This window comes from Pseudophryne corroboree, chromosome 6, assembly GCF_028390025.1.
Source record: "Pseudophryne corroboree isolate aPseCor3 chromosome 6, aPseCor3.hap2, whole genome shotgun sequence".
Classification (NCBI taxonomy): Eukaryota; Metazoa; Chordata; class Amphibia; order Anura; family Myobatrachidae; genus Pseudophryne; species Pseudophryne corroboree.
The window spans coordinates 517112637-517139930 of record NC_086449.1 but is presented as its reverse complement, the minus strand read 5'-3'; the positions used below and the strand labels follow the sequence as shown (position 1 = coordinate 517139930).

General features: G+C 45.0%; 1 protein-coding gene across 1 annotated transcript in view; it reads right to left on the bottom strand.

Moving 5' to 3' along the window:
• The window catches only part of PTPRB (protein tyrosine phosphatase receptor type B), a 146110-nt gene that overhangs the window by 90899 nt on the left and 27917 nt on the right, over window positions 1-27294 (bottom strand). The window contains exon 3 of the mRNA XM_063927468.1: window positions 17877-18109. Within this exon, the coding sequence (XP_063783538.1) occupies window positions 17877-18109 (233 nt within the window). The remainder of the gene's footprint in view (window positions 1-17876; window positions 18110-27294) is intronic.

Genomic DNA, 27294 nt, shown 5'->3' with positions numbered 1-27294 from the left:
GTACAACAATAGTGCCGAAGCTCAGGGGGATTATCCTTTGCCCTGCGCAATGAGAGATTGAAAGTACACACTAGGCAGATAGTAATGGGCAACGGAATGATCACTGTTCCACCCCTCGTTAACATTCACTGCATTGCATGTGCAGCATGGACAATCACACAATCACTGCATCGCTGTGCAGCATGGCCAATCACATGATCTCACAGTTGACTCATGGGAGTGCGCAATCGACCATAGGTACTGCACTATATGGCCAATTTGTCATTCTGAATCGGACAAATTGGCATGATATCATGCAAGTGTCTACCCAGCTTTAGTCATTGGCAAATCTAAAGCACTGGATAGTCTACAACAGTGGTTAGTCTCTAACATTTGTGAGTCTACAACAGTTTTTAGGCTCCAGCATTGGTGAGTCTACAACAGTGGTTAGTCTCCAGCATTGGTGAGTCTACAACAGTGGTTAGTCTCCAGCATTGGTGAGTCTACAACAGTTGTCAGTCTCCAGTATTGGCGATTCTACAGCATTAGTGAGTCTATAGCATTGAATAGCCTACAACAGTGGTTAGTCTCCAGCATTGGTAAATCTACAACAGTGGTTAGTCTCCAGCATTGGTAAGTCTACAACATTGGTTAGTCTCAAGAATTGATGATTCTACAGCACTGGTGAGTCTACAGCATTGCTGAGTATACAGTAGTGGTGATTCTTTAGTATTGGTGAGTCTACAGCAGTGGTAAGTCTTAAGAATTTATGATTCTTCAGTATTGTGAATCTACAGCAGTGGTAAGTCTCAAGAATTGGTGAATCTACAGCAGTGGTGATTATACAGGTATGAGGAGTCTTCAGAAGTAGAAATTCTACAGCACTGGTAAATCTACAGGAGTGGTGATTCTACAGCAGGGGTGGGGAACCTTTTTTCTACCAAGGGCCATTTAAAATCCTTCGGGGGCCATACAAAAAATCTCAACTTAAAAAATGACCCTGCCCCTCAGTAGGTCTGCCCCTTAGAGGTACGCGCGCGTGCCCAAAAAATGGGTGTGGCCAATTAAAATGGGACGTGGTACACATATGCCCCCAATAGTGCAGTGCCAGATCCACAATTGCCCCCACAGTGCCAGATCCACAATTGCCCCCACAGTGCCAGGTATACAAATGCCCCCACAGTGCCAGATCCACAAATGCACCCACAGTGCCAGGTATACAAATGCCCCCACAGTGCCAGATCCACAAATGCCCCCACAGTGCCAGGTATACAAATTCCCCCACAGTGCCAGATCCACAAATGCCCCCACAGTGCCAGGTATACAAATGCCCCCACAGTGCCAAATCCACAAATGCCCCCACAGTGCCAAATCCACAAATGCCCCCACAGTGCCAGGTATACAAATGCCCCCACAGTGCCCCCCCACCCCATTGTACTGCTTACCGCTGCTGCTGCTCCATCCGACGGGGTGGCGGGTCTTGGGTGTCAGGTGGTCAGGACAGGGAGGAGAACATGGCTATGTCAGGCGGCGGTGTGTAGGACCTCAAACAAGCCGCCGGTTTGTGAGCCAATCAGAGCTCGTGGACCAGCAGCAGTGGCTCCTGATTGGCTGCCGGTCCGCGAGCTCTGATTGGCTCACAAACTGGCGGCTGGTTTGAGATCTTACCTGCCATCGGACATGTAGCTGCACTCTCCTCCCTGCCCTGACAGCTGAGACACGCTGCCGCCGGACTGGGTGGCGGCATGTCTCACTGACACAAGCAGGTGGGCCGCAACAAACGGCTTTGCGGGCCTTATACGGCCCGCGGGCCAGAGGTTCCCCACCCCTGTCCTACAGCATTGGTTATTCTACAGCAGTGGTGAGTCTACGGCATTGGATCTAAAGATAAATAATAATACCACTTTAAGGTCTCCCCTGCATTTAATGTAAATAACCTATTCAATTATGGTATGAACCCCAAGTCTTGTGCCTCTAATTACTCATTTTGGGCATGTCCAGCTAAGTCTTCTTCCTGTTCCTCTCTCCCCTCTCCTTTTCCCTTCTTTTTCTTTCTGTTTCTTCTTCAATATTTCTCTTCTATTTACAGTAGAGGTATTTTTACAATTTGGTTGAGACTTTACACTTAGCCGCACATGGATGTTTATTTGTTGATACATGTTATTGGCAATTTGTCAGTATTTCAGGAACTATAACTGTGTTTGCTATCATTTTTGGACCTTTGCATAGGTCATTTGTGTAATTCCTCTCTCCCTTTCAATAAATATTGTCTTGAAACACACTTCCAAGTTTTTATCATTTGATCTTTTTGGTGGGAGGATCGATAATCAACTTATTGGTAATCTTTTTATAAGCCAAGCAGAGGAACAGATTTATTACATGTTTTCTATTCTTCTTATAACCATCCAATATTTTGTTCCAGTGGTGTGAATGACATATGAAAGAAAAAATTGCATATGTGTAGAACAGTTTATATTTCCATACACCACACTGTATAACAAGTCCTTTGAGTGGATAATCAGAAGTGTAGTTTAGGCGTACCCCAACTCACACTATGTAGCGTAAAACTCTATATATAAAGGTATCTTTGTTTTTTCATTCCTTCACCAGATTCACCAATATAGCTATATTTCTGAGTTAGCGTACCCCACTCACTAGATTAGTAGAATGAGGAAAACATATAAAGGTATCTTTGTCTTCAGATGCGTACCCTACTTACAGGGTTCGAGGATGGCCACAAGTCTATCAAGGTTTCTTTTCCCTTTCTGATTTTTCGTTATTGGTAGCCTTGTGTTTCTCCACAGTCTCCCTCGGTGTCAGGTATATGGAAATGAGATTAAAAGAACCAATGTGTAGACTGAACCAATAAATTAGTGCATAAAATTATATGTGAAAGTGTTAAATTGAAGGATACCCGTATATAAGGGTATCTAAAGAATATAGTAATCCTTACATAAAGAGATTCCAATAAATTTAGTGGAAAATACCCTAGTGATATGTGAAGTGACGTGAATATTATAATAGACGTACCCCACTTACACAAAGTGGGGAAGTGATAAACATATAGCGGTTTCTTTATATAGGAAAAGAAAGAGATTCTGGCGGGCGTACCCCACTCACAGTCTAGCTGCTTCTTATCATGCACATCAGGGTTTCTTTAATATCCTCTCTCATACAGTCCTTCTGGAGATCTTTCAACCAAATATATGCACTTCCAAAAATCAAGGGGTCCACGTAAAGATAAAAAATTTCTAAGTTTTATTCCACACTACCCGCCACATGCGAGTAGGTAAAAACAGCAATGTCCAAAACAGTACAGTACATACACAAAGTATGAAAGCAGCAAAAAGATGGAGAAATCCTTCTACATCAAAAACCATTAAAAAATAAAAAAATAAAATTTCTTTAAAAAAATTTAAAAACAATTCTTTTACCTTGCTGAGTCTTTAAAGGTAAAACTGGAAAAAATGGCTGTCCACACTCCTCCTGTCAGGAGGAGTGTGGACAGCCATTTTTTCCAGTTTTACCTTTAAAGACTCAGCAAGGTAAAAGAATTGTTTTTAAAAAATTTTAAAGAAATTTTTTTATTTTTTTTATTTTTTAATGGTTTTTGATGTAGAAGGATTTCTCCATCTTTTTGCTGCTTTCATACTTTGTGTATGTACTGTACTGTTTTGGACATTGCTGTTTTTACCTACTCGCATGTGGCGGGTAGTGTGGAATAAAACTTAGAAATTTTTTATCTTTACGTGGACCCCTTGATTTTTGGAAGTGCATATATTTGGTTGAAAGATCTCCAGAAGGACTGTATGAGAGAGGATATTAAAGAAACCCTGATGTGCATGATAAGAAGCAGCTAGACTGTGAGTGGGGTACGCCCGCCAGAATCTCTTTCTTTTCCTATATAAAGAAACCGCTATATGTTTATCACTTCCCCACTTTGTGTAAGTGGGGTACGTCTATTATAATATTCACGTCACTTCACATATCACTAGGGTATTTTCCACTAAATTTATTGGAATCTCTTTATGTAAGGATTACTATATTCTTTAGATACCCTTATATACGGGTATCCTTCAATTTAACACTTTCACATATAATTTTATGCACTAATTTATTGGTTCAGTCTACACATTGGTTCTTTTAATCTCATTTCCATATACCTGACACCGAGGGAGACTGTGGAGAAACACAAGGCTACCAATAACGAAAAATCAGAAAGGGAAAAGAAACCTTGATAGACTTGTGGCCATCCTCGAACCCTGTAAGTAGGGTACGCATCTGAAGACAAAGATACCTTTATATGTTTTCCTCATTCTACTAATCTAGTGAGTGGGGTACGCTAACTCAGAAATATAGCTATATTGGTGAATCTGGTGAAGGAATGAAAAAACAAAGATACCTTTATATATAGAGTTTTACGCTACATAGTGTGAGTTGGGGTACGCCTAAACTACACTTCTGATTATCCACTCAAAGGACTTGTTATACAGTGTGGTGTATGGAAATATAAACTGTTCTACACATATGCAATTTTTTCTTTCATATGTCATTCACACCACTGGAACAAAATATTGGATGGTTATAAGAAGAATAGAAAAGAGGAAAGAGAATCTTTTGAAGACCCCACTAAAAAGGGACGTATTGTGTATTTGTCTATGTATATTTAAGTATAATAATATAGCGCTAAGAATTGTATCCCCTCTACCTTCTTGTACTTATTGTTTGTGTGGGAGTGTGGTGATACTCCAAGGGGGGACACAGTTCAGGGCAGCTTGTAGGCGCCATTTATGATAGGAGTCTCCACTTTCTTTTTTTTTTTTTTCTCAGATTTATTACATGTGCCACATATATTTGCTTGAGTTGTAGACATAAATTAAAAGTGTTCTGAGCAATATGCTTTTATGCAGAAGTTCAACAAGATGATGCAAGCTGCATTTCAGTCTTTGATATATTAATAGTGATAGTTTGTACTGTGAAACAAAATGCTTTGCCAGATCAGTGCTTCGGTTATAATATCTAAAGTGACTATTTTCATCTCTCATGGATTGTATGTGTGTGTCTGGCTATGTAGCACCTAAATATTCATATTGTCATCATAGTGTGATCCACACCACTGAGCACAGCATGCCTGAGTGAATATGATGTATGACAGGGCTCAGCGCACAGCAGTCATTTGTGACAGGACATGTACATTTTACCATGCTCCCCAGCCAAACAGTCGCACTGCCAGACAAATGTCAAGTTCTCCAAAAAGACATCCCTGAAACATTTTTAAGACACATATCTCACTTTCAGAGTTATATTTATAACCTTATTAAAACCAGTGTGTTAGAAACCTAATGTTTTGACTCACAGAATAAGACTTTGGCACATCGTTTTGAAACTAGCTACAAAAATATAATTTATTTCTTGGTAAGTTGAAAAGTTTTCCTTTTTCATATTGAAACTATGCAAAGTGTGGCAATGTCCTGATCAGACAGATAAGTGCACGTGCACCTACCCTCAAATCGCACCAATGGCGGGATGTAATGCAGTCCAAGATCGCCAGAAGTGCGGGTTGCTGGACGATCTTGGATTTTTTTTAAAGGGACAATAACTTACAAGGCAAAACCATGCCTTGTAAATGAATGTCAGAGATCGTCCGGCATCTCGCACCTCCAGTGATCTCGGACTCCATTACATCCCGCTACAAGTTTCCCATAGTCCCTCAGGGACCTTTTCGTAAAATATTATTGGAATTAGTAATGTGACAAAAGTACATTGCACGGGGAAACTGAATACTCATGCTTATATTTTATGTAACCCTGTGTGGGATTCATTTGCTTATTTGTATAAAAAAACAGGAGGCAGATGTACGAGTGACCCGCACCATGCCTCACGACACGCACCAATTCATTTAAGACAGTGGTTCTCAAACTTGATCCTCAAGGATCCCCAACAGTTCATGTTTTCCAGGTAACCCAGGAGACGCACAGGTGTATTCATTACTCACTGACACATTTTAAAAGTTCCACAGGTGAAACTAATTATTTCACTTGCTTTTCTGCTAGGAGCCCTAGAAAACCCGGACTGTTTGTGGTCCTGAGGACTATTGGGGTAATTCAGAGTTGATCGCAGCAGCAAATTTGTTAGCAGATGGGCAAAACCATGTGCACTGCAGGGGATGCAGATATTACATGTGCAGAGAGAGTTAGATTTGGTTGGGTAATATAGTTTCTGTGCAAGGTAAATACTGGCTGCTTTATTTTTACACTGCAATTTAAATTTCAGTTTGAAAACACCCCACCCAAATCTATTTCTCTCTGCACATGTTATATCTGACCCCCTGCAGTGCACATGGTTTTGCCCAACTGCTAACAAATTTGCAAAATAAAATATAGATGTGCATACTTTCTCTTTTTGAATGTTAAACTTAGCTTTGGAACTTTTAACGATTTGTAATTTTTACATATTCGGAATTAGAGAGCCGATAATCGGTAAGAAAGCTTTCAATTTATGAGAAATATTTACCACTTTTTAATTTTTTTGCACCATCTGTGGCATTTACTTTAGAATGGACATTATTTATTATTTAGTTATGAAAAAACATTCTCGAAAAGAATGTGTGAAATTTTGTTAGATGTTTTTAGATCAACAAACTTGGTAAAAAAAAAAAGTCTACTGTTGTCCTAAAGTTTACTGTATAACAACAGTTTACTGCATCCCAAAAAGTTTTGTTTCCCTAAAGTTTACAGTATCACTAAAGTTTACTGTAAACTGAAATGTAACTGTTTCCAGAAAATTTATTGTATTCTGAACGTTTACTGTATACCAACAGTTTACTGTATCCAACAAGGTTTACAGTATACTTACAGGATATAGTAAAATTTTGGTATACAGTAAACTTTTGGGATATAGGGAGTCATTCCGAGTTGATCGCTCGCTAGCAGTTTTTAGCAGCCGTGCAAACGCTATGCCGCGGCCCACTGGGAGTGTATTTTAGCTTAGCAGAAGTGCGAACGGTTGTATCGCAGAGCGGCTACAAACATTTTTTGTGTTGTTTCAGAGTAGATCAAAACCTACTCAGCGCTTGCGATCACTTCAGACTATTTAGTTCCGGATTTGACATCACAATCACGCCCAGCGTTCACCCAGCCATGCCTGCGTTTTTCCTGGCATGCCTGTGTTTTTCTGCACACTCCCTAAAAACGGTCAGTTGCCACCCAGAAATGCCCACTTCGTGTCAATCACTCTGCGGCAAGCAGTACGAATGAAATGCATCGCTAGACCCTGTGCAAAACTACATAGTTCGTTGCGCCACATATGCATGCGCAGAAGTGCCGTTTTTTAGCCTGATCACTGTGCTGCGAACAAATGCAGTCTTATTGAACATCTACTGTACATAACATACTTTATCAAATGACACCTCAACCAGCAAAACCATTTCTTAGTAGTTGCTCTCACTAGCAAATTTTTTAGTTGATCAAATATATAAATTAGTTCTAGTGGCTTTTTTCACATCAGATCTCAGACACTGCAAGGTTTTTTTTTCATGTATCTATTATGTTACAAATGTTAGAATTTTAGTCAACTGTGCTTACCTATCTGGAATTCATCCCAGTAAATTATAGAGTTTTTGTTACATATTCAGCGGGCTCTTATGTACAGTATATATTGTTTCAATTTCAGAGCTAGATGTATTGTGCCTTCTGAACTTGTGTTGGAGATCTTGTTCGGTTTGCAGTCTATGGGAGAAATTTCTTAAGAGGCAAGTTTGCAATCCCTGTGCGATTGTGGCATTTACTAAGGTCAATACTGCAGTATAAATGCTGTGAGATCACAATTTAGAAGATAATTTACCAGCTTGACTTGTACCCATTAAATGTATAGAAATTCCAGATTTGCTAAGTAGTGGGTCTAGAACCCACCACGAAGCTGCTGCATTCCTGCCTTGCTTTTTGCATTGCTTTTTGTCCTTGGTGGGTGTCTACATTTTATTTTCATGACTCAGGTTGGCACTATGGAAGGGCATCCCACGCGTTGCTTCTTCCCTGCTATGGTGGCACCAGCTCTGGCTAGTAAAGCCTAGTGCAGGTTTATAGAAATGTTAATTGACTCCAAGCTCTTTGTCAACATGGTTTGCACACTACCAGCCTAGACTTGGAGGTCTAGACCTGGTCATGATTTTTCTTTACATTTTGTGATTTTTTTTTTGCTATTAAAAGAAAATGTGATCTGTGCAATCTGCGGTAATACCCATTGGTTTCTAGATGATGGCGAACACATTGCTCAGTAAATTTATCTCCATAAATCTACAGAAGATTGTCCCTACATATTAACAATGGACTTTGCTGTCTGTTCCCACCTACTTATACTTGCTTCCTTCAGGCAGGCGTTACAGGGCCGTCCCCGCCAAGTCCACCAGAAGCCTCAAAAGTTTCTTTCCCCAAGCTGTCCGCCTGCTGAACTCCTGAACATTGACTGGCTAGACATAAATGAAACTAACTTGCGTACGGTATACCTATCTGTGTGACTTTACTTGCCCCCCCCCCCCAACCCCCCCCCCCCCCCCACACACACACCTGCTTATCTGTTACTTACTTGGCTGTTGTATAGCAAACCGAAGACAAATTCCTAGTATACGCAAGTATACCTGGCCAATAAAGCTGATTCTGATTCTGATGATGACTTTAGAGTAAAGCTGTCCACAATTGTAATTGGTAAGACTTGTCAATTTGATCCTTTTGACCAACCATTGTACTTTGTGTGGGCTTAACACACCACCTCAAAATCCAATTACCATAGATCGGATTTAATATGTTATAATGGAAAGTAATGTTGAAAGATGACCTCATTATTTCACTACCTATCAGTTAATGAATAAGCAGGAATATCTGTATGTTTATTATCAGGGCAACCAGTCAGCTCAGGTGGCTGTAGAACTATGATAGAGTTAATTTTCATTATCTTAAACTGTTGTAACTCCATGACCTTGGGAAATCATTAAATCTCCAACTTCCTGTAACTCTAAAAATAAAAGCATACAGATGTTTTGGGGAAGGTGTTCATGGCTGCTTGTATTGTTCTAAAATGAATAAAGATTCTCACTTTTGTATAAAGGACGTGTTAAATGTGGACCTCAATAAAATACATGTAGCAGGTACTCCATTAGTTAACATGGCTTCCTGAGCTCAATTATTTTACTGTACAGGCTACGGAAGTTTAGGGAGTGCCCGGATATGTGTCTAATAGCAGGCTCCAGGGTCTCTAGCTGCAGACACTTTCCCAAGGTTTCCTGACATTTTTTTTTAAATACCAACTTCACTCCCTCTTTATCAAGAGGAAATGGGCTTTGAACAACCTTTGTCTGTACAGCTTTCAAAGCACAATCTGTAGGTTCACTCACAGCTGAATGTTGCTGGATAAACGAAACATTTTTTTTTCTAATTGTGAAGATGAAGGATTTTGTTTCTGCTGTAAACCATAACATGCATGTTATTTTAGAATCCTTAAACCATTGCTTTGATCAGTGGATGCAAATGGTAGAACATTCCTTTCAGGCAGCATTAAGGTATTTTTAATAAAAATGTTTTGAGAACCTAGAATACTAGTGTACAGGCAGAATTCCTATAATGTGACACTGTTCACACTTCCAAAACCCTCTAGAATTAACTCGACCTGTATTATTTACAGCGGCATATGTACTAAGCCTTGGAGGGAGATAAAATGGAGAGAGATGAAGTACCAGCTAGTCAGTTCAGGTTGGGTTTGATTTGCCGTAGTTTGGGATGCCAGTGGTCAGAATACCAACCACGGCAACCCGATGTTCGGAATACTGACAGGGGTAGGTAAGTATACTTACATGCCCCCCGTGGTCCCTAACCCAACTACCCCCCCCCCCCCCCCCCCGCAGCTTAAACCTAACTCTCCCCCTCTCCCAGCCTAACCCTAACTATCGGTAGTGCTGTCTAAACCTAACTCCCCCTCCCCACAGCCTAAATCTAATCCACTGGGGCCGCAGCCTAAACCCCTCCCCCCCCCCCCCCCAGCAGCCTAAACCTAACTCCCCTACCCTGCGCAGCTTACCTGTACTGCATCAAGGTGGATTGTCATTCAGCATCTTGGCTGTCGGGATTCCGATGTCAGGATGGTGAACCGATTCAGGATGCCGGCATTCTGAATAGCGTCGGGATTCCTGCGTCGGGATCCTGACCGGATCCCAGTCAGCTCCTGATGTTTTTTTAAACACAGCCTATAAATGGCAGTTAGGAGCTAATTGGCTGGTATCTTTCTCCACTGCTTAGTACATCTGTCCCACATGTCCAGTATGGTTTACAGTAGAGGTAGATATACTGTCTGTAGCTTGTTCTAGTCTGTTGTTTATACTCACAGCTATATGCAGACTTGTATTATATGTTTTGTGTTATACCATATTGGTGCTATACCATACTGTGTAGTTTTGTTATCTATTTCCAAATAAGTGTTACTGGAAATCTGGTTCTATAATTCATTATGACAAGAGTCTGTAGTGCGTAATGTTATATCACACAAGCAGGGCCCTCTCCAATCACTATCATATGTTTACATATGCTTCATAAACTTCTTATTTGCTTGTTCTGCCTCTATGGATAATAGTTTATTTATGATTTTCATTATACTGAGTTTTGTTGTACCTTTTAAATAATAACGATAATGAGGTATTTACAACTGCTAATATGCTTCCAAAAGGCCAATTTCAATGTCGTTGGAGTAAAATTATGGTTCTGGGCTCCCCCTAGTGTTTCAAATTAATATCAACTCTCTTAATCTTGCTCTTGCTCCAGTATGTATATTAACTTGTGTTCTTGCAACTGTGGATGGAAATAAATGAGCATGGAAGTCTGGGGATTATTCTCTCAGAGGCTGGAGGAAAGCATTGCTAGTGGCCCACGGCACTATGGATGGGAGAAGATGTCTGATCAGTTTGTTCTTTATTACAATATTTTGCATAAACTAAACATACTGTAAAACATTTTGCCTAAGGGCTAAAACACACTACACGGTTGTTGCCGGCCGGGAAAAAGCCGGACGGCTTTTTCCCGTGCCGGCATTGTAGTTAACAGTGTGAGGGGTAGGGTCCCTTCACACTGCACGGCCCCGGCCCGGCTGCCGGGTTGCAGCCGGGTCTCACCACTGGAAGGTCCGGCGGCCGGGCGGCCGCCGGGCCGTCCTTGGAGCCAGTGAACCGTGTGTGTGAAGGGGAGCTTTCACACACAACGGTTACTTCTGCAGCCGTGTCTGATGCTGCGCATGCGCACAGCATCACACACGGCTCAAAGCCGTCCTGTGTGATAGACACTGCCGGTTTCTCCCGGATGGCAAAAAGCCGGACAAAGTTTGTCCGGCTTTTTGCCATCCGGGAAAAACCGGAGTGTGTGTTACAGCCCTCCTCACACTGTTAACTACAATGCCGGCACGGGAAAAAGCCGTCCGGCTTTTTCCCGGCCGGCAACAACCGTGTAGTGTGTTTTAGCCCTTACGGTGCACACTAAACTAGCCGCACGACAAGCCAGGATGCTTAACAACAAACCAGCGGGACTCAGTACAGGTAAGCCGTGGGGGAGGGGGGGCGGAGGGGTCGGGTTAGGTTTAGGCTGCAGGGTAGGGGAGTTTTAGGCACCACAGCCGAGGGTTAGGGTTAGGCTGCTGGGAGGGGGGAGGGGGGGGGGGGGGTAGTTAGGGTTAGGCTGCAGGCAGAGCAGATAGAATGCCAGGGGAGAAAGTATACCTGTCGGGAATAAGATCTACGAGATACCGCAGTTGGTATTCTGACTGCCGGCATGTCAACCTCTGGCAAATCAAGCCCAGCCTGCACACACACACAAATCAAGCCCAGCCTGCACACACACACACACACACACACACACACACACACACACACACACACACACACACACACACACACACACACACACACACACACACACACACACACACACACTTTTTGTCCCATAGCTATGGTTAAAAAGACAATGATAAGCAGTTAAAGAGAAAGAGTGATGGCCCTGCTCTCTAGAGCTTACAATCTAAAGGAGGTAGAAATGCCTCTTTTGTAGAGGGGGGCAGCCAGGGCTGGATTAAGGTCTGTGTCGGCCCATGGGCAACAAACTTGTAGGGGTCCCTATCAAAAATGAACATATATATATATATATATATATATATCCTATATAATAGCCCAGATCTGTGACTCTGTGCCTGTGTGTATAATGCTGGGCGTGGCTAGGAGCTCTCATTGGTTTAGCAGCAGGTCTACCACACCCAGTCCACAGCTGATTGGGCGAGAAATGCCCTCCCACACAGGTTACATCCAATGGGAGGCTCTGCCCTTTGGCTGCTGTGTGTTCCCAGAGCAGGATTAACAATGGGGCTGATGGAGCTGCAGCTCCAGGTCCACACCCCAAAATAGGCCCACTGCATCTGCAGCAACATACCCTCCAACAATTAACACATAAAAATTGCTACAAATTCAAAAAGGGGGCGTGGCCATGGGTAAAGTGGCATGGCCATGCCCTTTTTCCTATACTTTCAATGGAAGTTTGGTGAGCCAAAAATCAGTACAGACCATATAAAAAAGGTACTGTAACTGCCCAAAAGGTACAGTTGGAAGGTATGCCACTGCATCTGCAGCAAGTCTCTGCGCTGTAGATAGGGGGGGTAAAAAACCTTCTACTGCAGCGTCCTATGTCCTGCTGCCAGTCCGCCTGCCCCTTCGGCATTAACAATCCCAACTCCCTAGCCACGGCACAGGTGGAACAAAAGCTGCTGCGGACACCGGCATAGATGTGTATGAAAGTGGCGCAGTGGAAACATACATGCCTGCATTGTGGCTGCACCCTCCAGGGAGGGAGCAGCCTTATTATATAGGAGGGGGAGTGGAGGAGGCTGTATGAAGGCGTGGGGAAAGCGGTACAGAGCGTGGTGACGCGATTGCGTCATCATGGCCCCGCCCCCCGCTTTACAATGCCCACATTACCGGCATTGCAAAGCGGGGGCGGGGCTACAATGACTCGATTTAACATTGCATCATTGCCCCGCCCCCTTCTTTGTGATGGGATGCCGCTGTGACCGTGTCATGCGGCAAGCAGTGGAGTGCTGCGGGGGGTGAGCGCCATGTGGGAGACTTGCCCACTTCACCGGGGGGCCAGGAGAACCACCCAATTTCCGGGAGCCTCCTGGACTTTCCGGGAGAGTAGTCAAGTATGAGCGGAAGGCTTTCATAGCCCTCCCTGTGCCGCATACTCTCTGAGCCCCGGAACCTCCTCTGCGCGTGATGTCACAGAAGTGCCTCCACGCCACAGCCACACACAGATCCCCAGAGGCCCTGACTCCGCAACACAGCACCTGGGCTGCCGGCCTGAAAGCCCCAAGATGGCTAATGTAACGGATAGAGTGGGTGATATCGCGGAGGGTAGTGTCTGGACGCTGAATCAATGTAAAAGGTGACAGTGCTGTGCAGTGCAGTGGGTGTGCAGTGTCACTGACACTGTACAGCACTCTCACCTTTTACATTGATTCAGCGAGTCAGTCAGTTCTGCCAGCCAGTCACTATTGTTAGCGCCGGTGTCCAAATGCACCGCATTACAGGAAATAGACGCACTAAATAAACTACAGCATCCAGCAGCCCTTAGCGCCAAAGCATTCCGGTGCTAAGGGCTGCTGGGAGCTGTAGTTTATTGAGTGCATCTTCTTCCCTGTAATGTTGCGCGTTGGGATACCGGTGCCAACAATAGTGACTGGCTGCTTGACTGCTGTGTGAGACTCCGGGAGAGCCACTGCCAAAGGGAGAACAGCAGCTTAGCTGCTTCCAGGAGGAGAAGCAGGAGAAGCATTGCTCGCCCCTCCCCCACTCGCAGTACCTCTGGGCCCCATCCACGGCACCCCCACACACACCCCTCCCCCACCTGCAGTACCCCTGCACCCTTCCCTCCCCCACCTGCGTCACCACCGCACCTGCCCCTCCCCCACCCGCGGGACCCCTGCAACCACCCCTCCCCCAACAACGGCACCCCTCCCCCATCCGTGTCTCCGCGCACCTGCCACTTCCCCAACCACAGCACCTACTAGGTGATTCATCAGGCCCTGCGTCGCTGTTCACGGTGTTGCAAGGGGCTATGACCCCTTAACCATCGCACGCCCTTTGTCCGTGCAATATTTAACCACTTACACAATTATGATTGGAGGTAATACTCTATATAATAAAAATATTCCACACCCCAAGGGAGTGATAGGGTTAAGGGGGCGGAGCCCCTTACGACGGTGTGAAGAGCGCCCGTAGGGCGTGATGAGTCACCTAGTATACAGTATATATATATATATATATATATATATATACTAGCTGAACACCCGTGCTTCGCTACGGAATTTAAAAAGTAATGCCAATCTTCGTTAGAGATGAGTGGGTTCGGATTTACCCGGATTTACTCGGATTTGCCCAGATCTCAAAACAGCATCTTATTGGCTCTCGGATGTCACGTGTTTTGGTTAGCAAATGAGAAAAATCTGGATAAATCTGAACTTGTGTTAATTCTGGTGTTAAGAACTGAGTAAATCCGAACCTGCACATCTCTAATCTTTGTCAGGCTGCACCCCTGGGCTTCCCCAGATTGATGATGTCAAAATGCTGGTGCTGAGGAGAACAATTCACCTCCTTTTCTGCCCCGTCCTGCCTCTGATGCTGCCCTGCTCAGTGCTGTAAATGCTGGGACGACAGGCCAAACTCCGCCCGCTGTATGTTAAAAATGTTACGTTTGCAGGATGACTCTATTTCAAAGGGCCCTAGGTCTCCTTGCTTAGCTTCGAAACTAAAGTATTCCTCTGCCCCTACACATGTGTGCCTCTGCGCTTACCCTTAGGTGCCTCTGCTCCTACCCATATGCCTATGCCCCTACCCATGTGTGCATCTATCCTTACCTGCGTGTGCCTCTGCTCCTACCCGTGTGTGCATCTGCCCTTAACCGTAGGTGCCCCTGCTCCTACCCATATGCCTATGCCCCTACCCGTGGGTGCCTCTGCCCTTACATGTGTCAGCCTCTGCCCCTACCCGTGTGTGCCTCTGATCCTACCCGTGGGTGTCTCTGCCCCTATCTATGTGTGCCTCTGTTTAAATTTCTCCTTGCATTCCAGAGTTATGCCTAAACCTATGGATTTTTACATGTCATCCCCTTCCCACCCCAACCCTAGGGGTGCTAGGGGTGTCTTACCCCCGCAGTATATTTTTTTTTCCGGATTGTAAGTCATATGTGTACCAAGTTTGGTATAAATTGCTCCAGGCATTCCTGCTGTCTGGAGTTGGAAAGGGGGTAAAGAGTACCTGCTCCTATCCCCCCCCCCTTCTCTTGGTGCCAATAAATGGTTGGAGACGAGTTTTGTGCCTACCTGGGTGGCTGGGCCAGCACAGCAGCACTGGCAGGGGAAGGACTCTGGGCGGCTTCCCCAGAGGAGACAGTCCCTGGCGGCATGGCAACGGCAGAGAGGAGGAGCCAAAGGTGGGAGGTGTGGAGAGAGAGGCTGGGCGGGGTGGGAAAGGGTCCTCTCTTCTGGTGCACTGCTTCCATCTTTCTGTTGCTGCTGGGACTGGACGTGGCTTACTAATAATGAGTCAGTCTGACCCATTATTAGTACTGCTGGCAATCTGACTATGGGGCTAGCACCATTGGATCTCAAATACGAACGTTGTCACATGCTGAATGATGCTTCATCAGCCACCCAGATATTTCGTTGTACAGACAAATATAGGTTCTGATTCACGTTTTTTTCTTCCATACATGAGTCATAGCTGCATAGCTCATGTGTTCCATTGTTACCGCCCAGATGTAGAACACATGTGGACTCAGGGAGTGTGGATTTCAGTGGGTGTTCACGGGAGATAACATGGCGTGGCTAAGTAGACGTGGGCATGTCATAGACAGCAGCTGTATGTAGAGACGTACAGCAGCTCATGCAGGAGGCCGCATTCAGATGGAAAACTTGTACCTGCCATAGGGCCGGTGGGAGTTTGGATATTGCGTCAGATGGTGCATCTGCAGATGTTCATAGTTCATAATCTAATTCAGTGGTTCCCAAACTGGGTAACGTGGCACCCTGGGATGCCACACGACACTTGCCAGGGGTGCCATAGGCTAGTGGCCCAGGAGCAAATCAAATTATTTTATGGTCAATGATAGACAAAACCAGAGCTAGTGGCTGTTCATCAAAATATACTTGTATGTGGACATACAGAAGATAAGCCCAGTCCACCACCAACATAACTGATGACATATGAGTACAATTTATTTCATTTAATGTTTGCTGAATATCTCAATAAGAAACGTTTGGCCTACTGGTGCCATGGCCAAATGCTGATACTCTAGAGCGCTGTGATTCAAGAAAGTTGTGGAACCACTGGTCTGATGTAATTTAAGTTTTTATGAAGAAAATTGGGTCTTGTCTAATATAAGTGGAGTGGAGTATCCACTATGATGTTGTTTTTATCATTTGTCTTTGTACAAGTAACAGATTATTGTAGCGAAGGTTGAAAATGATACAGTATATACAGTATATCAGTGTAAACATTCACTTATTTAAAATTCAACAACATAGCACGGAAGTGCTAATAGTGAGTGGCCGAAGGTGTTCTGTTTCGTTTAGAAGAAACTGAGATATTTACAGTTAATGATAAATTATTAGAACTTAAGAACTGGACATAGCACTTTTATCCACAAAATCTTTCAGTAAATAGACTACCAACATTTAAAATAATAATGATACTATCCCTAGGTCATAACACATTCATCCATTAAAAAGACTAATTTTTCAGAAAATTGTTATTTAACAACTATATCCACTCGCCTCTGCAGTTATTTGTCATATAATAAGTAACCAAATAAAAATATTTAGACTATATAGTCTAGGTGAGGGCAAATTGCCTATAACTGAAAGCTTACATAAGATCCACTGCCAGGCCACTGAAAATAACTCAGGTTTAGATGGGGGACCAACTGTCAGCCTGTGACCATCACCCCAAAGTTGTGTATTGGCACGGAGAGCACCTTGAGAACTACAGTACCCCCAGATGGTCATTGCTGCTGTTCTTTCCCGAATCACCAATAAAGCCTACAGCTAAAGTAGGGTGGGAGGAAGGTCACCCCCAATGGATAAGTCTTAACACATACCCATAATTCCATCCCAAACAAAACACCTACTAGAAAATCTGCCTAGCATCACAAACATTCTTTCGCTGCCAAAATGAAGAATAGAGCATCCTAACCAGCGGCACCTCCTATTTTTTTTTTTAGGGGGGCTGGCACTACCCCTGTGCCCAGACAGATGAGACAGCCAGCTCCGTGTCCCGGCACCTGCACAATGGATCTGGCAGTTGCCAGGACCTGCGCTTGCACAGACTTTGCGTTGTGACTGCTCATGCACACACCCCTGATTTCTGTGGAATAGGCTGTGCAAAAGGACAACGTAGCATGTTGCGTGTATACTGTAGGTACCCACACTTCTAAGACATGCATATGTAAAGTGGACATATCTCCTGCACCTAGCACGGGTATGTGTACGTGCCAATGGTAGTGATGACACCTGCTCTCGCGGATGGAGGACTGGGGTGGTGTGATAGTATAGATGTGTATGAATCAGAGGACGGATATATAGTCGCAATAGCATCCTGTTCCCTGCAGGCATCTGGAATACACGTTACATGCGACTTAGGATCACACCCACAGTTTTCAGATATATTTTGCATATAAAGTAGATGCTATAGGACTGTCATCATGGTACAACACCAATTTACCTTTATGTGGTGTTTTATTAGCCAATTTCCATAAGGGGGAAAGAGCATATTTGTATGCAGTATAAAAAAATAGGTATCCATTAAGACATACAACCTTTTTTACCTCTGCAATTGAGTTAAGATAGAGCTGTGTTGTTGCTGTGATCCACATCTGCGTAGTAGTAACAGTAGAATGTTGACTGACATTGTGATACGGACTCATAGTAGCAGTTTCTCTGTCTGGACGTGTGACATTAATATGGTTTCCCTCTGTGCTGTTAGTAAGTACTAGCTGTGGTGCAATGGTGGATGCTGGCGTTTTTCTTGTTGTTGGACTCACAGTAGTATGCTCATGTTCTGGGGAAAGACAGACAGTGTGTAGTTGGTACATACAGACAAAAATATTAACAAAATATATTAATGTAGGTACAATTATTCAAAGCAATTTCTAAACAAATAACGAGATTTATGGTAAGAACTTACCGTTGTTAAATCTCTTCCTGCAAGGTACACTGGGCCCCACAGGGAATGACATTGGGGTGTAGAGTAGGATCTTGATCCGAGGCACCAACAGGCTCAAAGCTTTGACTGATCCCAGGATGCATAGCGCCGCCTCCTCTATAACCCCGCCTCCGTGCACCGGAGCTCAGTTTTTGTTAACCAGTCCAATGCAGTAGCAGGTAAAAGAGATGACAACTGTTAGTAGCCACATACACCACATTCTCACGACAGGAGAAGTGTCAGCAGCTAATGCCATACCAACCCAAAGAAGCTAAGTGTGTCAGGGTGGGCGCCCTGTGGAGCCCAGTGTACCTCGCAGAAAGAGATTTAACAACGGTAAGTTCTTACCATAAATCTCGTTTTCTGCTGCGGCGTACACTGGGCTCCACAGGGAATGACATTGGGGATGTTCTAAAGCAGTTCCTTATGGGAGGGGACGCACTATAGCGGTCACAAGAACCCTGCGTCCAAAGGAAGCATCCTGGGAGCCAGACGTATCGAAGGCATAAACCCTTTTGAAAGTGTTCACTGAGGACCACGTAGCCGCCTTGCACAATTATTCAAGGGTTGCACCACGGCGGCCGCCCAAGAAGGTCCAACCGACCGAGTAGAATAGGCCTTTGTGGTAGCAGGAGCTGGAAGGCCAGCCTGTACATAAGCATGTGCAATCACCATTCTAATCCATCTGGCTAGGGTCTGCTTGTGAGCAGGCCAGCCACATTTGTGAAAACCAAACAGAACAAAGAGAGAATCCGACTTCCTGATGGAGGCAGTTCTCTTCATGTAGATAAGGAGAACCCGTACCACATCCAAAGACTCTTTGGAAGACAATTCAGGAGAGGCAAAGGCCGGAACCACAATCTCCTGATTAAGGTGGAAAGAAGACACCACCTTAGGTAGATACCCGGGACGTGTTCTAAGAACCGCCCGATCGCGGTAAAAAATCAGATATGGTGACCTACAAGAGAAGGCACCCAAATCCAACATCCGTCTAGCAGAGGCAATAGCCAGCAGAAACAACACCTCAAGAGAAAGCCACTTAAGGTCTGCAGATTCAAGAGGCTCAAACGGAGACCCTTGTGACGCCTCCAAAACCACGACAAGTCCCAAGGGGCCACAGGTGGGACATAGGTAGGTTGAATCCGTAACACACCCTGAGTGAACGTATGCACATCAGGTAACATCGCAATTTTTCTCTGGAACCAAACCGACAAGGCAGAAATATGAATGGAGGCCAGACAAAGGCCCAAGTCCAGGCCCTGTTGTAGAAAGGCCAAAAGTTTGGCCGTACTAAACTTGTAAGCATCATGATTGTTAGATGCGCAGCAAGTAAAGTAAGAATTCCAGACCCTATATTAAATCCGAGCAGAAGCTGGTTTACGGGCCTTCAACATAGTTTGAATGACCGCCTCAGAAAAACCTTTGGCCCTCAAGACGGAAGCTTCAAGAGCCACACCATCAAAGCCAACCGGGCTAAATCCTGATATACACAGGGGCCCTGAACAAGGAGATCTGGGCGCTCTGGAAGTAGAAGGGGACGCTCTATCGAGAGACCCTGAAGGTCTGAGAACCAATGCCGTCTAGGCCAAGCGGGAGCGATCAGAAGTAGGATTCCTCCTTCTTGCTTGAACTTCCTTATTACTCTGGGCAGGAGTGACACCGGAGGGAACATGTATGGCAGCTGAAAGTTCCATGGAATTGCCAGTGCGTCCATGAACGCTGCTAGAGGATTCCTTGTCCTTGCTTCGAAGACCGGAAACCTTGTGATTGTGTCGAGACGCCATCAGGTCCACATCTGGAAGGCCCCACCTGTCCACGAGCAGCTCTGGATGGAGGCTCCACTCTCTGGCGTGTATGTCCTGATGACTGAGAAAGTCCGCTTCCCAGTTTAGGACCCCCGGAATGAATGCTGACGATATGGCTGGCAGATGGCGTTCCGCCCACTGAAGAATCCTTTGATACTTCCCTCATTGCCATGCGGCTTCGAGTGCCGCCTTGATGATTGATGTACGCCACCATGGTGGCGTTGTCCAACTGTACTTGAACAGGTCTGTTCTGTATTAAATGCTGGGCCAAGTTCAATGAGTTGAACACCGCCCGCAATTCCAGAATGTTTATCGGGAGGAGAGACTCCTCCTTGGTCTACCAACCCTGAATTGAGTGTTGCTCCAACACCGCGCCCCAACCCCTCAGACTGGCATCCGTCATCAGAAGGACCCAGTTGGAGATCCAGGAGGGACGACCCCTGCTCAATCAATGGTCCTGAAGCCACCAGCTCAGTGACAGACGGTCCTCCGGAGACAAGGAGATCATTTGAGACCTGAACCGGTGAGGCAGGCAGTCCCACTTGGCAAGAATCAGCTTCTGCAGAAAGCCGACACCATGAGACCTAGCACTTGCATTGCCGAATGTATCGACACTTGCAGACGAGATAGGAAGCATCGAATCCTGTCCTAAAGCTACAGGACTTTCTCCTGAGACAAGAACAACCGCTGGTTGTGAGTGTCCAAAAATGCCCCCAGATGCACCATGCCCTGAGCAGGGACCAGGGAAGATTTCTTCCAGTTGATGAGCCACCTGTGGGCTTGCAGAAGCTGGATAGTCAGATCCAGATGGCGTAGGAGAGTTTCTGGGGAATTTGCCAGGATCAACAAGTCATCCAGGTACGGTAGGATCCTGACCCATCAACGGCGGAGCACAGACGTCATGACCGCCATGACCTTGGTGAAGACTCGCGGAGCCATGGTCAAACCAAAAGGTAACTCCCGAAATTGGTAATGGAAGCTTCTTCTCAGGGCTGCTGGAGCAGCCCCCCTGTTGTATGCCTGCTTACTGCATGGCACCAACTACAAAACTGAGCTCCTGTGCACGGAGGCGGGGTTATAGAGGAGGTGGCGCTATGCATTCTGGGAACAGTCAAAGCTTTGAGCCTGTTGGTGCCTCGAATCAAGATCCTACTCTACACCCCAATGTCATTCCCTGTGGAGCCCAGTGTACCCCGCAGCAGAAATACAAAATATCATCCTATAGACCAGGCATTCCCAACCACGGTCCTCAAGGCACACCAACAGTGCAGGTTTTAGTGATATCCAGGCTTCAGCACAGGTGACTTAATTAGTAGCTCAGTTATTTTGATTTATCCATCTGTGCTGCAGCCTGGATATCACTAAAACCTGCCCTGTTGGTGTGCCTTGAGGACCGTGGTTGGGAATGCCTGCTATAGACTGTAAACTTGCAAGCAGGGCCTTCCTACCTGTATGTCTGTTTTTACCCAGTTTTGTTCTCTTACTTTGTTCCAATTGTAAATTTCAATGGAATAAGCTGCGCTATATAAGAAACTGTTAATAAATAATAAATTAATAAATAAATAAAATACATTTTCAGAAGTGATTAGACATAAAGAAGTGTATTAAAAGCCTGCAGGAAGTAAAACAAACAAAACAAGCAAGAGGTATCAGGGTTTGTAAGTTACTTTGACTAGTAGTACTTAACTAACAATGCTTATCTGTGTTTTGTAAATGGTCCCAAGTCATTCATACATTAATAATAATGGGCCTGATTCATGTTTGTAAGTAAAGCGAAAAGGCATGCAACTGGGCAAAGTAACATGTAGCACTGCAGTTAGAGCAGATGTAACATGTGCAGAGAGATTTTGGTGGGGTGTGTTCATACTGAAATCGAAACTGCATTGTTAAAATATAGCTGTCTAACATTTGCGGGCTACATGCAAAAGCAGCCAGTATTTATCCTGCACAGAAAAAATATAAATGTGTTTGTTCCCTTTGCATGGTAACATGGTTTGTTCTAGACACAAAGTTACTTACTTTTTTTGCTTTACATACAAACATGAATCAGGCCCAATATCTGCATCTTTGTTATAATGTTCATGTTCAAATGGTTCTTCTAATATGTGAATCACCCAGTGTTAGATTATATTTTTAAAAGTCATGATAAACTAAATCCTATAGCAAATCCTTTTGCCTCAAGGTAGAATATACTGTACTCACTAGTAGTCTGTTGTTCCACTAATTATTTTTTCTAGGTGTTTACCAAACAGGATCAGAGTATCAACAAGGAGAGTAAAGGTCCGTACACATTAGACAATGTCGCTCTATGGCAACGTCATCTAATGTTTCCCCTCCTGGGCCGGATGGTCAGCGGCCGCCTGTACACACTGGGGGTAATTCCAAGTTGATTGCAGCAGGATTTTTTTTTAGCAATTGGGCAAAACCATGTGCACTGCAGGGGAGGCAGATATAACATGTGCAGAGAGTGTTAGATTAGGGTGGGTTATTTTGTTTCTGTGCAGGGTAAATACTGGCTGCTTTATTTTTACACTGCAAATTAGATTGCAGATTGAACTCACCCCACCCAAATCTAACTCTCTCTGCACATGTTATATCTGCCTCCCCTGCAGTGCACATGGTTTTGCCCAATTGCTAAAAAAAATCCTGCTGCGATCAACTTGGAATTACTCCCACTGAGCGATATGACCGCTCATATCGCTCAGTGACGTCACGCCTCTGCCAGCCCTGCATGCAGGTCCTGGACGACAGTCCAGATCCTGCACGCATGCACTGCCGACAGCGACGATCGTCGCCGACCCACAGGTGCCGCGCATCGGTCGTCGCTGGCGGCATAAACACTTGCCGATAAAATGAGCGACGCCGCTTATTTTATCGGCAAGTGTGTATGGGCCTTAAGAGTACTAGTTATAGTATAGTACTCACTTATACAATCAGCTACATGGTGTATAAACACCAGGAAAAGGTAGTTCTAATGCTTAATTAGAGTTAGCAATCAGGACAAATATTAGAGTACTGTACAAAGTTAAGTTATTGAATATCAGAGTCAAAGCAGACTCTGAGGTCAGGGTATGTAGCATGGATCTAAATCCAGGAACTAAGGAATTATTATGGTTGATACAGTATAATTAAGGTCGAGAATTGAGGTAAGGCTACTGTACACAAAAAGGCAAGGTAAGTGTACTAGGATACAGCGGATTACATACATAATCCCGCCAGGTGGGATGCCAACTGTAAGTATCACAATAGCGGCATCCCGCCCAGCAGAATGCCGGCAGCAGGAAAGCGGTATGAGTCCCCTTGCGGGCTAGCCAGGCCCGGCGACAGAGGGGGTCAAAGGGGACACCCGTACAGGGCCCCGAGGATCAGGGGGGCCCCGAGCATCAGGGGCACACAAAATGTTTAGGCAGCACGTAAGAATGCTGTGTGATCCATGCAGCGGGCAGGGCAGCAACACAGCTGCCGGACCCTGCTGGATCCAGTGGAGATACGTGGCGGAGGTGCGGTGCGATGAAGTGGCAATGTCAGCAGTACTGATAATAAGTCAAATTGACTCATTACAGTATACTGTGGCTGGCTGCGGGACGTAGCAGGACAGGAGATGTTCCAGCTGGTTCAGCACCTCTCCTTATGCTTTCTCACCCTCCGCACCTCCAGCCCACTTTGCCCATCCACTATACTCTGCACAGTTCTGTTGTCCCCACCTGCTGTCTCCCACATTAAAAAAGGGGCGGGCGAGCAGCGCTGCACAAACTCCTTTGGCCCGCCTCCGCAAGTCCCCCTGCTGCTGGTGCTGGCCGCGGCGGCGGGAATGAGACGACGTGATGCCATCACCTCACGTCCATCTTTCCTGCCACATAAAGAGAGCCCTGAGAACACCCACGCCGACAGTGACTATCAATGGGGGAACAAAAGAAAAAGGTAGTTAAGAGCTGCATGTAGTGGTGGTGGTGGGGTTGGGGGGGCGAGGGAAGATGTGCACAGTGCCAGCGATAAAGTGTGCTGGGGTGGAGAGCTGTGTGTAGGATAAAGTGTGCTGGGGGTGAGAGCTGTGTGTAGGATAAAGTGTGCTGGGTGAGAGCTTTGTGTAGGATAAAATGTGCTGGGGGAGAGAGCTGTGTGTAGAATAAAGTGTGCTGGGGGTGAGAGCTGTGTGTAGGATAAAGTGTGCTGGGGGGGAGCTGTGTGTAGGATAAAGTGTGCTGGGGGGGAGCTGTGTGTAGAATAAAGTGTGCTGGGGGTGAGAGCTGTGTGTAGGATAAAGTGTGCTGGGGGGGAGCTGTGTGTAGGATAAAGTGTGCTGGGTGATGGGTGCTGTGTTGGGAGAGGGGTGCTGCGTCAGAGGTGAAACTAGTGGCGGTGCTAGCGGGCACCAGACAAATCTTGCCTAGGGCATCAAATTGTTTAGGTCCGGGTCTGGCTGAATGCACTTCGGGCCACCCACAAATTATTTAAAATTTAATTAATTTCCAACACAAACATATATTTATATATGTAGTACATATCGAGGGGGGGAGTTGAGGGTGTAGGGGGCCCCAGAGATATCATTGTATGGGGCCCCAAGATTTCTGTTGCCGGCCCTGGGGCTAGCTGCACTCGCCATGCTGCAAGCAAGGTGGCTCACTGCGCTCACTACAGGTTTTATTCCCACTCTATGGGTGTCGTGGACACTTATATATGGAAATAGCCACTGGTATTCCAGCTGGCGGCATTGCCGGCTGCCAGGATTCCGGTGTCAGCATCCTGACCGCCGGAATCCCGACAGCCGGCAAATTGAACGGATCCCGATACAGCAACTTAAGCATATAGAAGGCAATTACAATTTTAATGTTCCCTTATTAAAGAGATTGCAAGCACCTATCAGGATACGCAAGCAAGTCACGTGACCACAATTTGAGCACCACCCATGAGTGCCTGGGAAGGACACGCACTTCCCAGTTATTAGTCTGACAACGGCAAATGAAGAAATGTGTTTCTTTTTAGTTTTCATACATTTGAGGCCTTGCTAGATTAGCTATAACAGGATTTTGTCTTTCGTGGTCTCCTGACCCCTAAATACAAAGATGATCTTTGAGCTCTGTGTGTTTTGCACACTGGTCCTATGGCATTTTATATTATATTAGTTTAGTAGTTGACTTAATTAGAAGTCATTTTAAGTTGAGCACTTGCTTGTCTTGTGAAGAAATGTCCTTGGCAAGTGCAAATCAGAGCTGAGTACTGTCTGTAACGCTAAAAGTGTGCTGAAAAGGACCTGCCTTTCCTTCCTCGGGAAATGATACGTGCCATGTGCTAGAAGAGTTGCTGGCAGACATTCAAGATAATCTTCCGAGCCGTAATGAAAAGAAAGGTCTGTATATATTTATCACACAAGATATATATCTAGTTATGCAAAATATCAGTTTAATGTGAAAGGATCATCATTTTCTTACATGTTTAACAAAATGTAACATAATTTAACATTCCAATATTATAACTTTAAGCACATTTTTTTATTTGACGTTCTAAGCTTAAGGCTGTTTTGTTTTTCCATATTTAATGATTGGTGATCTTACAGTAATGTAGCTTACAGTATAACAACCGCTGTGCCAAAGCTGCCTATGGAACGCAAGTTGCTAACAAACTGACCTCTTCATACACAGCAACAACAGCATTAACTTGGTGGTAATACAATCAAATTAATGGTTTATAGATTACTAGTTACCAGCCCATCAAAATGACGGAACAACATAATAGTAATGTCAGTGCCGGCGGCTGTGCGCACCTGAACAGAGCAACACTTGAATTGTTCCATCTAGTGGCTGCCGGCACACAAAACACTTGAATTCCCCCCATAGAGATGAGAAGTAGTGTTAGCCTTTTATTATATTGGATAGAGATCAATGGGGCTAATTCAGACCTGATCGCTAGGCAGCGATCTTTGCACTGCTGCAATCAGATAGTTGCCGCCTACAGAGGGAGTGTATTTTTTCACTGTGCAAGTGTGAGAACGCATGTGTAGCGGAGCTGCACAAATTGATTTTGTGCAGTCTCTGCGCAGCCCAGGACTTACTCAGCCACTGCGAACACTTCAGACTGTCCGGGACCGGAATTGACATCATGATCCCACCCTGCAAATGCATGGACACTACTGCGTTTTTCCAACCACTCCCAGAAAATGGGCAGTTGCCACCCAAAAATGCCTTCTTCCTGTTAATCTCCTTGCAATCACTCGTGCGAACGGATCCCTCGCACAAACCCATTGCTGAGCGGCGATCTGCTTTGTACCCGTGCGATGCGCCTGAGCATTGCGGTGCATATGCATGCGTAGTTCAGACCTGATTGCAGGCTGTGAGGAAAGGCAGCCTAGCGATCAGGTCTGAATTACCCCAAAATTTCTTATGATAATGCACCGCTCAGAAATGGAGGGTAACAATGGTAATTGCAGTAGGCAAGGGCGTTGCTACCATAGGTGCAGGCAGTGCAGCTGCTGTGGGGCCCAGAGCTGAGAGGGGCCCACCTGTCCTGTTACAGTTACATGTGTTATATACATTTTTCGCCATTGGGTGGTACGTAGAGGTTTTTTCAAACTTTTTCAAACTTTTTCTTTGGGTCCTGCAATATATCTAGGTATGCCCCTGGACCTGCTCATTGTAGTGTGGTAAAAAATGAACTGGAGGGCCTTTTAATGTTATACAATATGAACCGGGGCACTGTAATGAGGCACAATGTGAATGGGGAGCACTATATATCATAATGTGATACATCATAATGTGAATTGAGGAAACTGTGCAGCATAATGTGTACTGGCAGCTCTGAAAGGTGACATAGGTTGAACTTAAGCACTACTATGATTCATAAAAGAAACTAGGGCACTGCTATGGGGCATAACATTAAATAATGCTCTACTATGGTTCAGGGCACTATTATAGGGCGTACAATTAACAACTGCTGCAGAGAAGTATATCTCCAGAAGCATTGGGACGGTGGCCCCTTCAAAATGTTGCTATGGGACCCACAAAGTTCTGGCTACGCCCCTGGTAGTAGGGATACCTATCATAACTCATTTTAGACAACAACCTCCCTTGTTTCATGCAAAATAACCTTTCTGATTAGTGATTGTAAATGATATCAATATTAGAAGTAACCATAAAAACACAAGGTGGCAGGTGAAGTGCTTTCTTACAGGTCTTCTTGCAATTTAGAAGAGCTGTGGTACCACAGCCATATTTTGTAATAATACACAGGATATTTTTACAC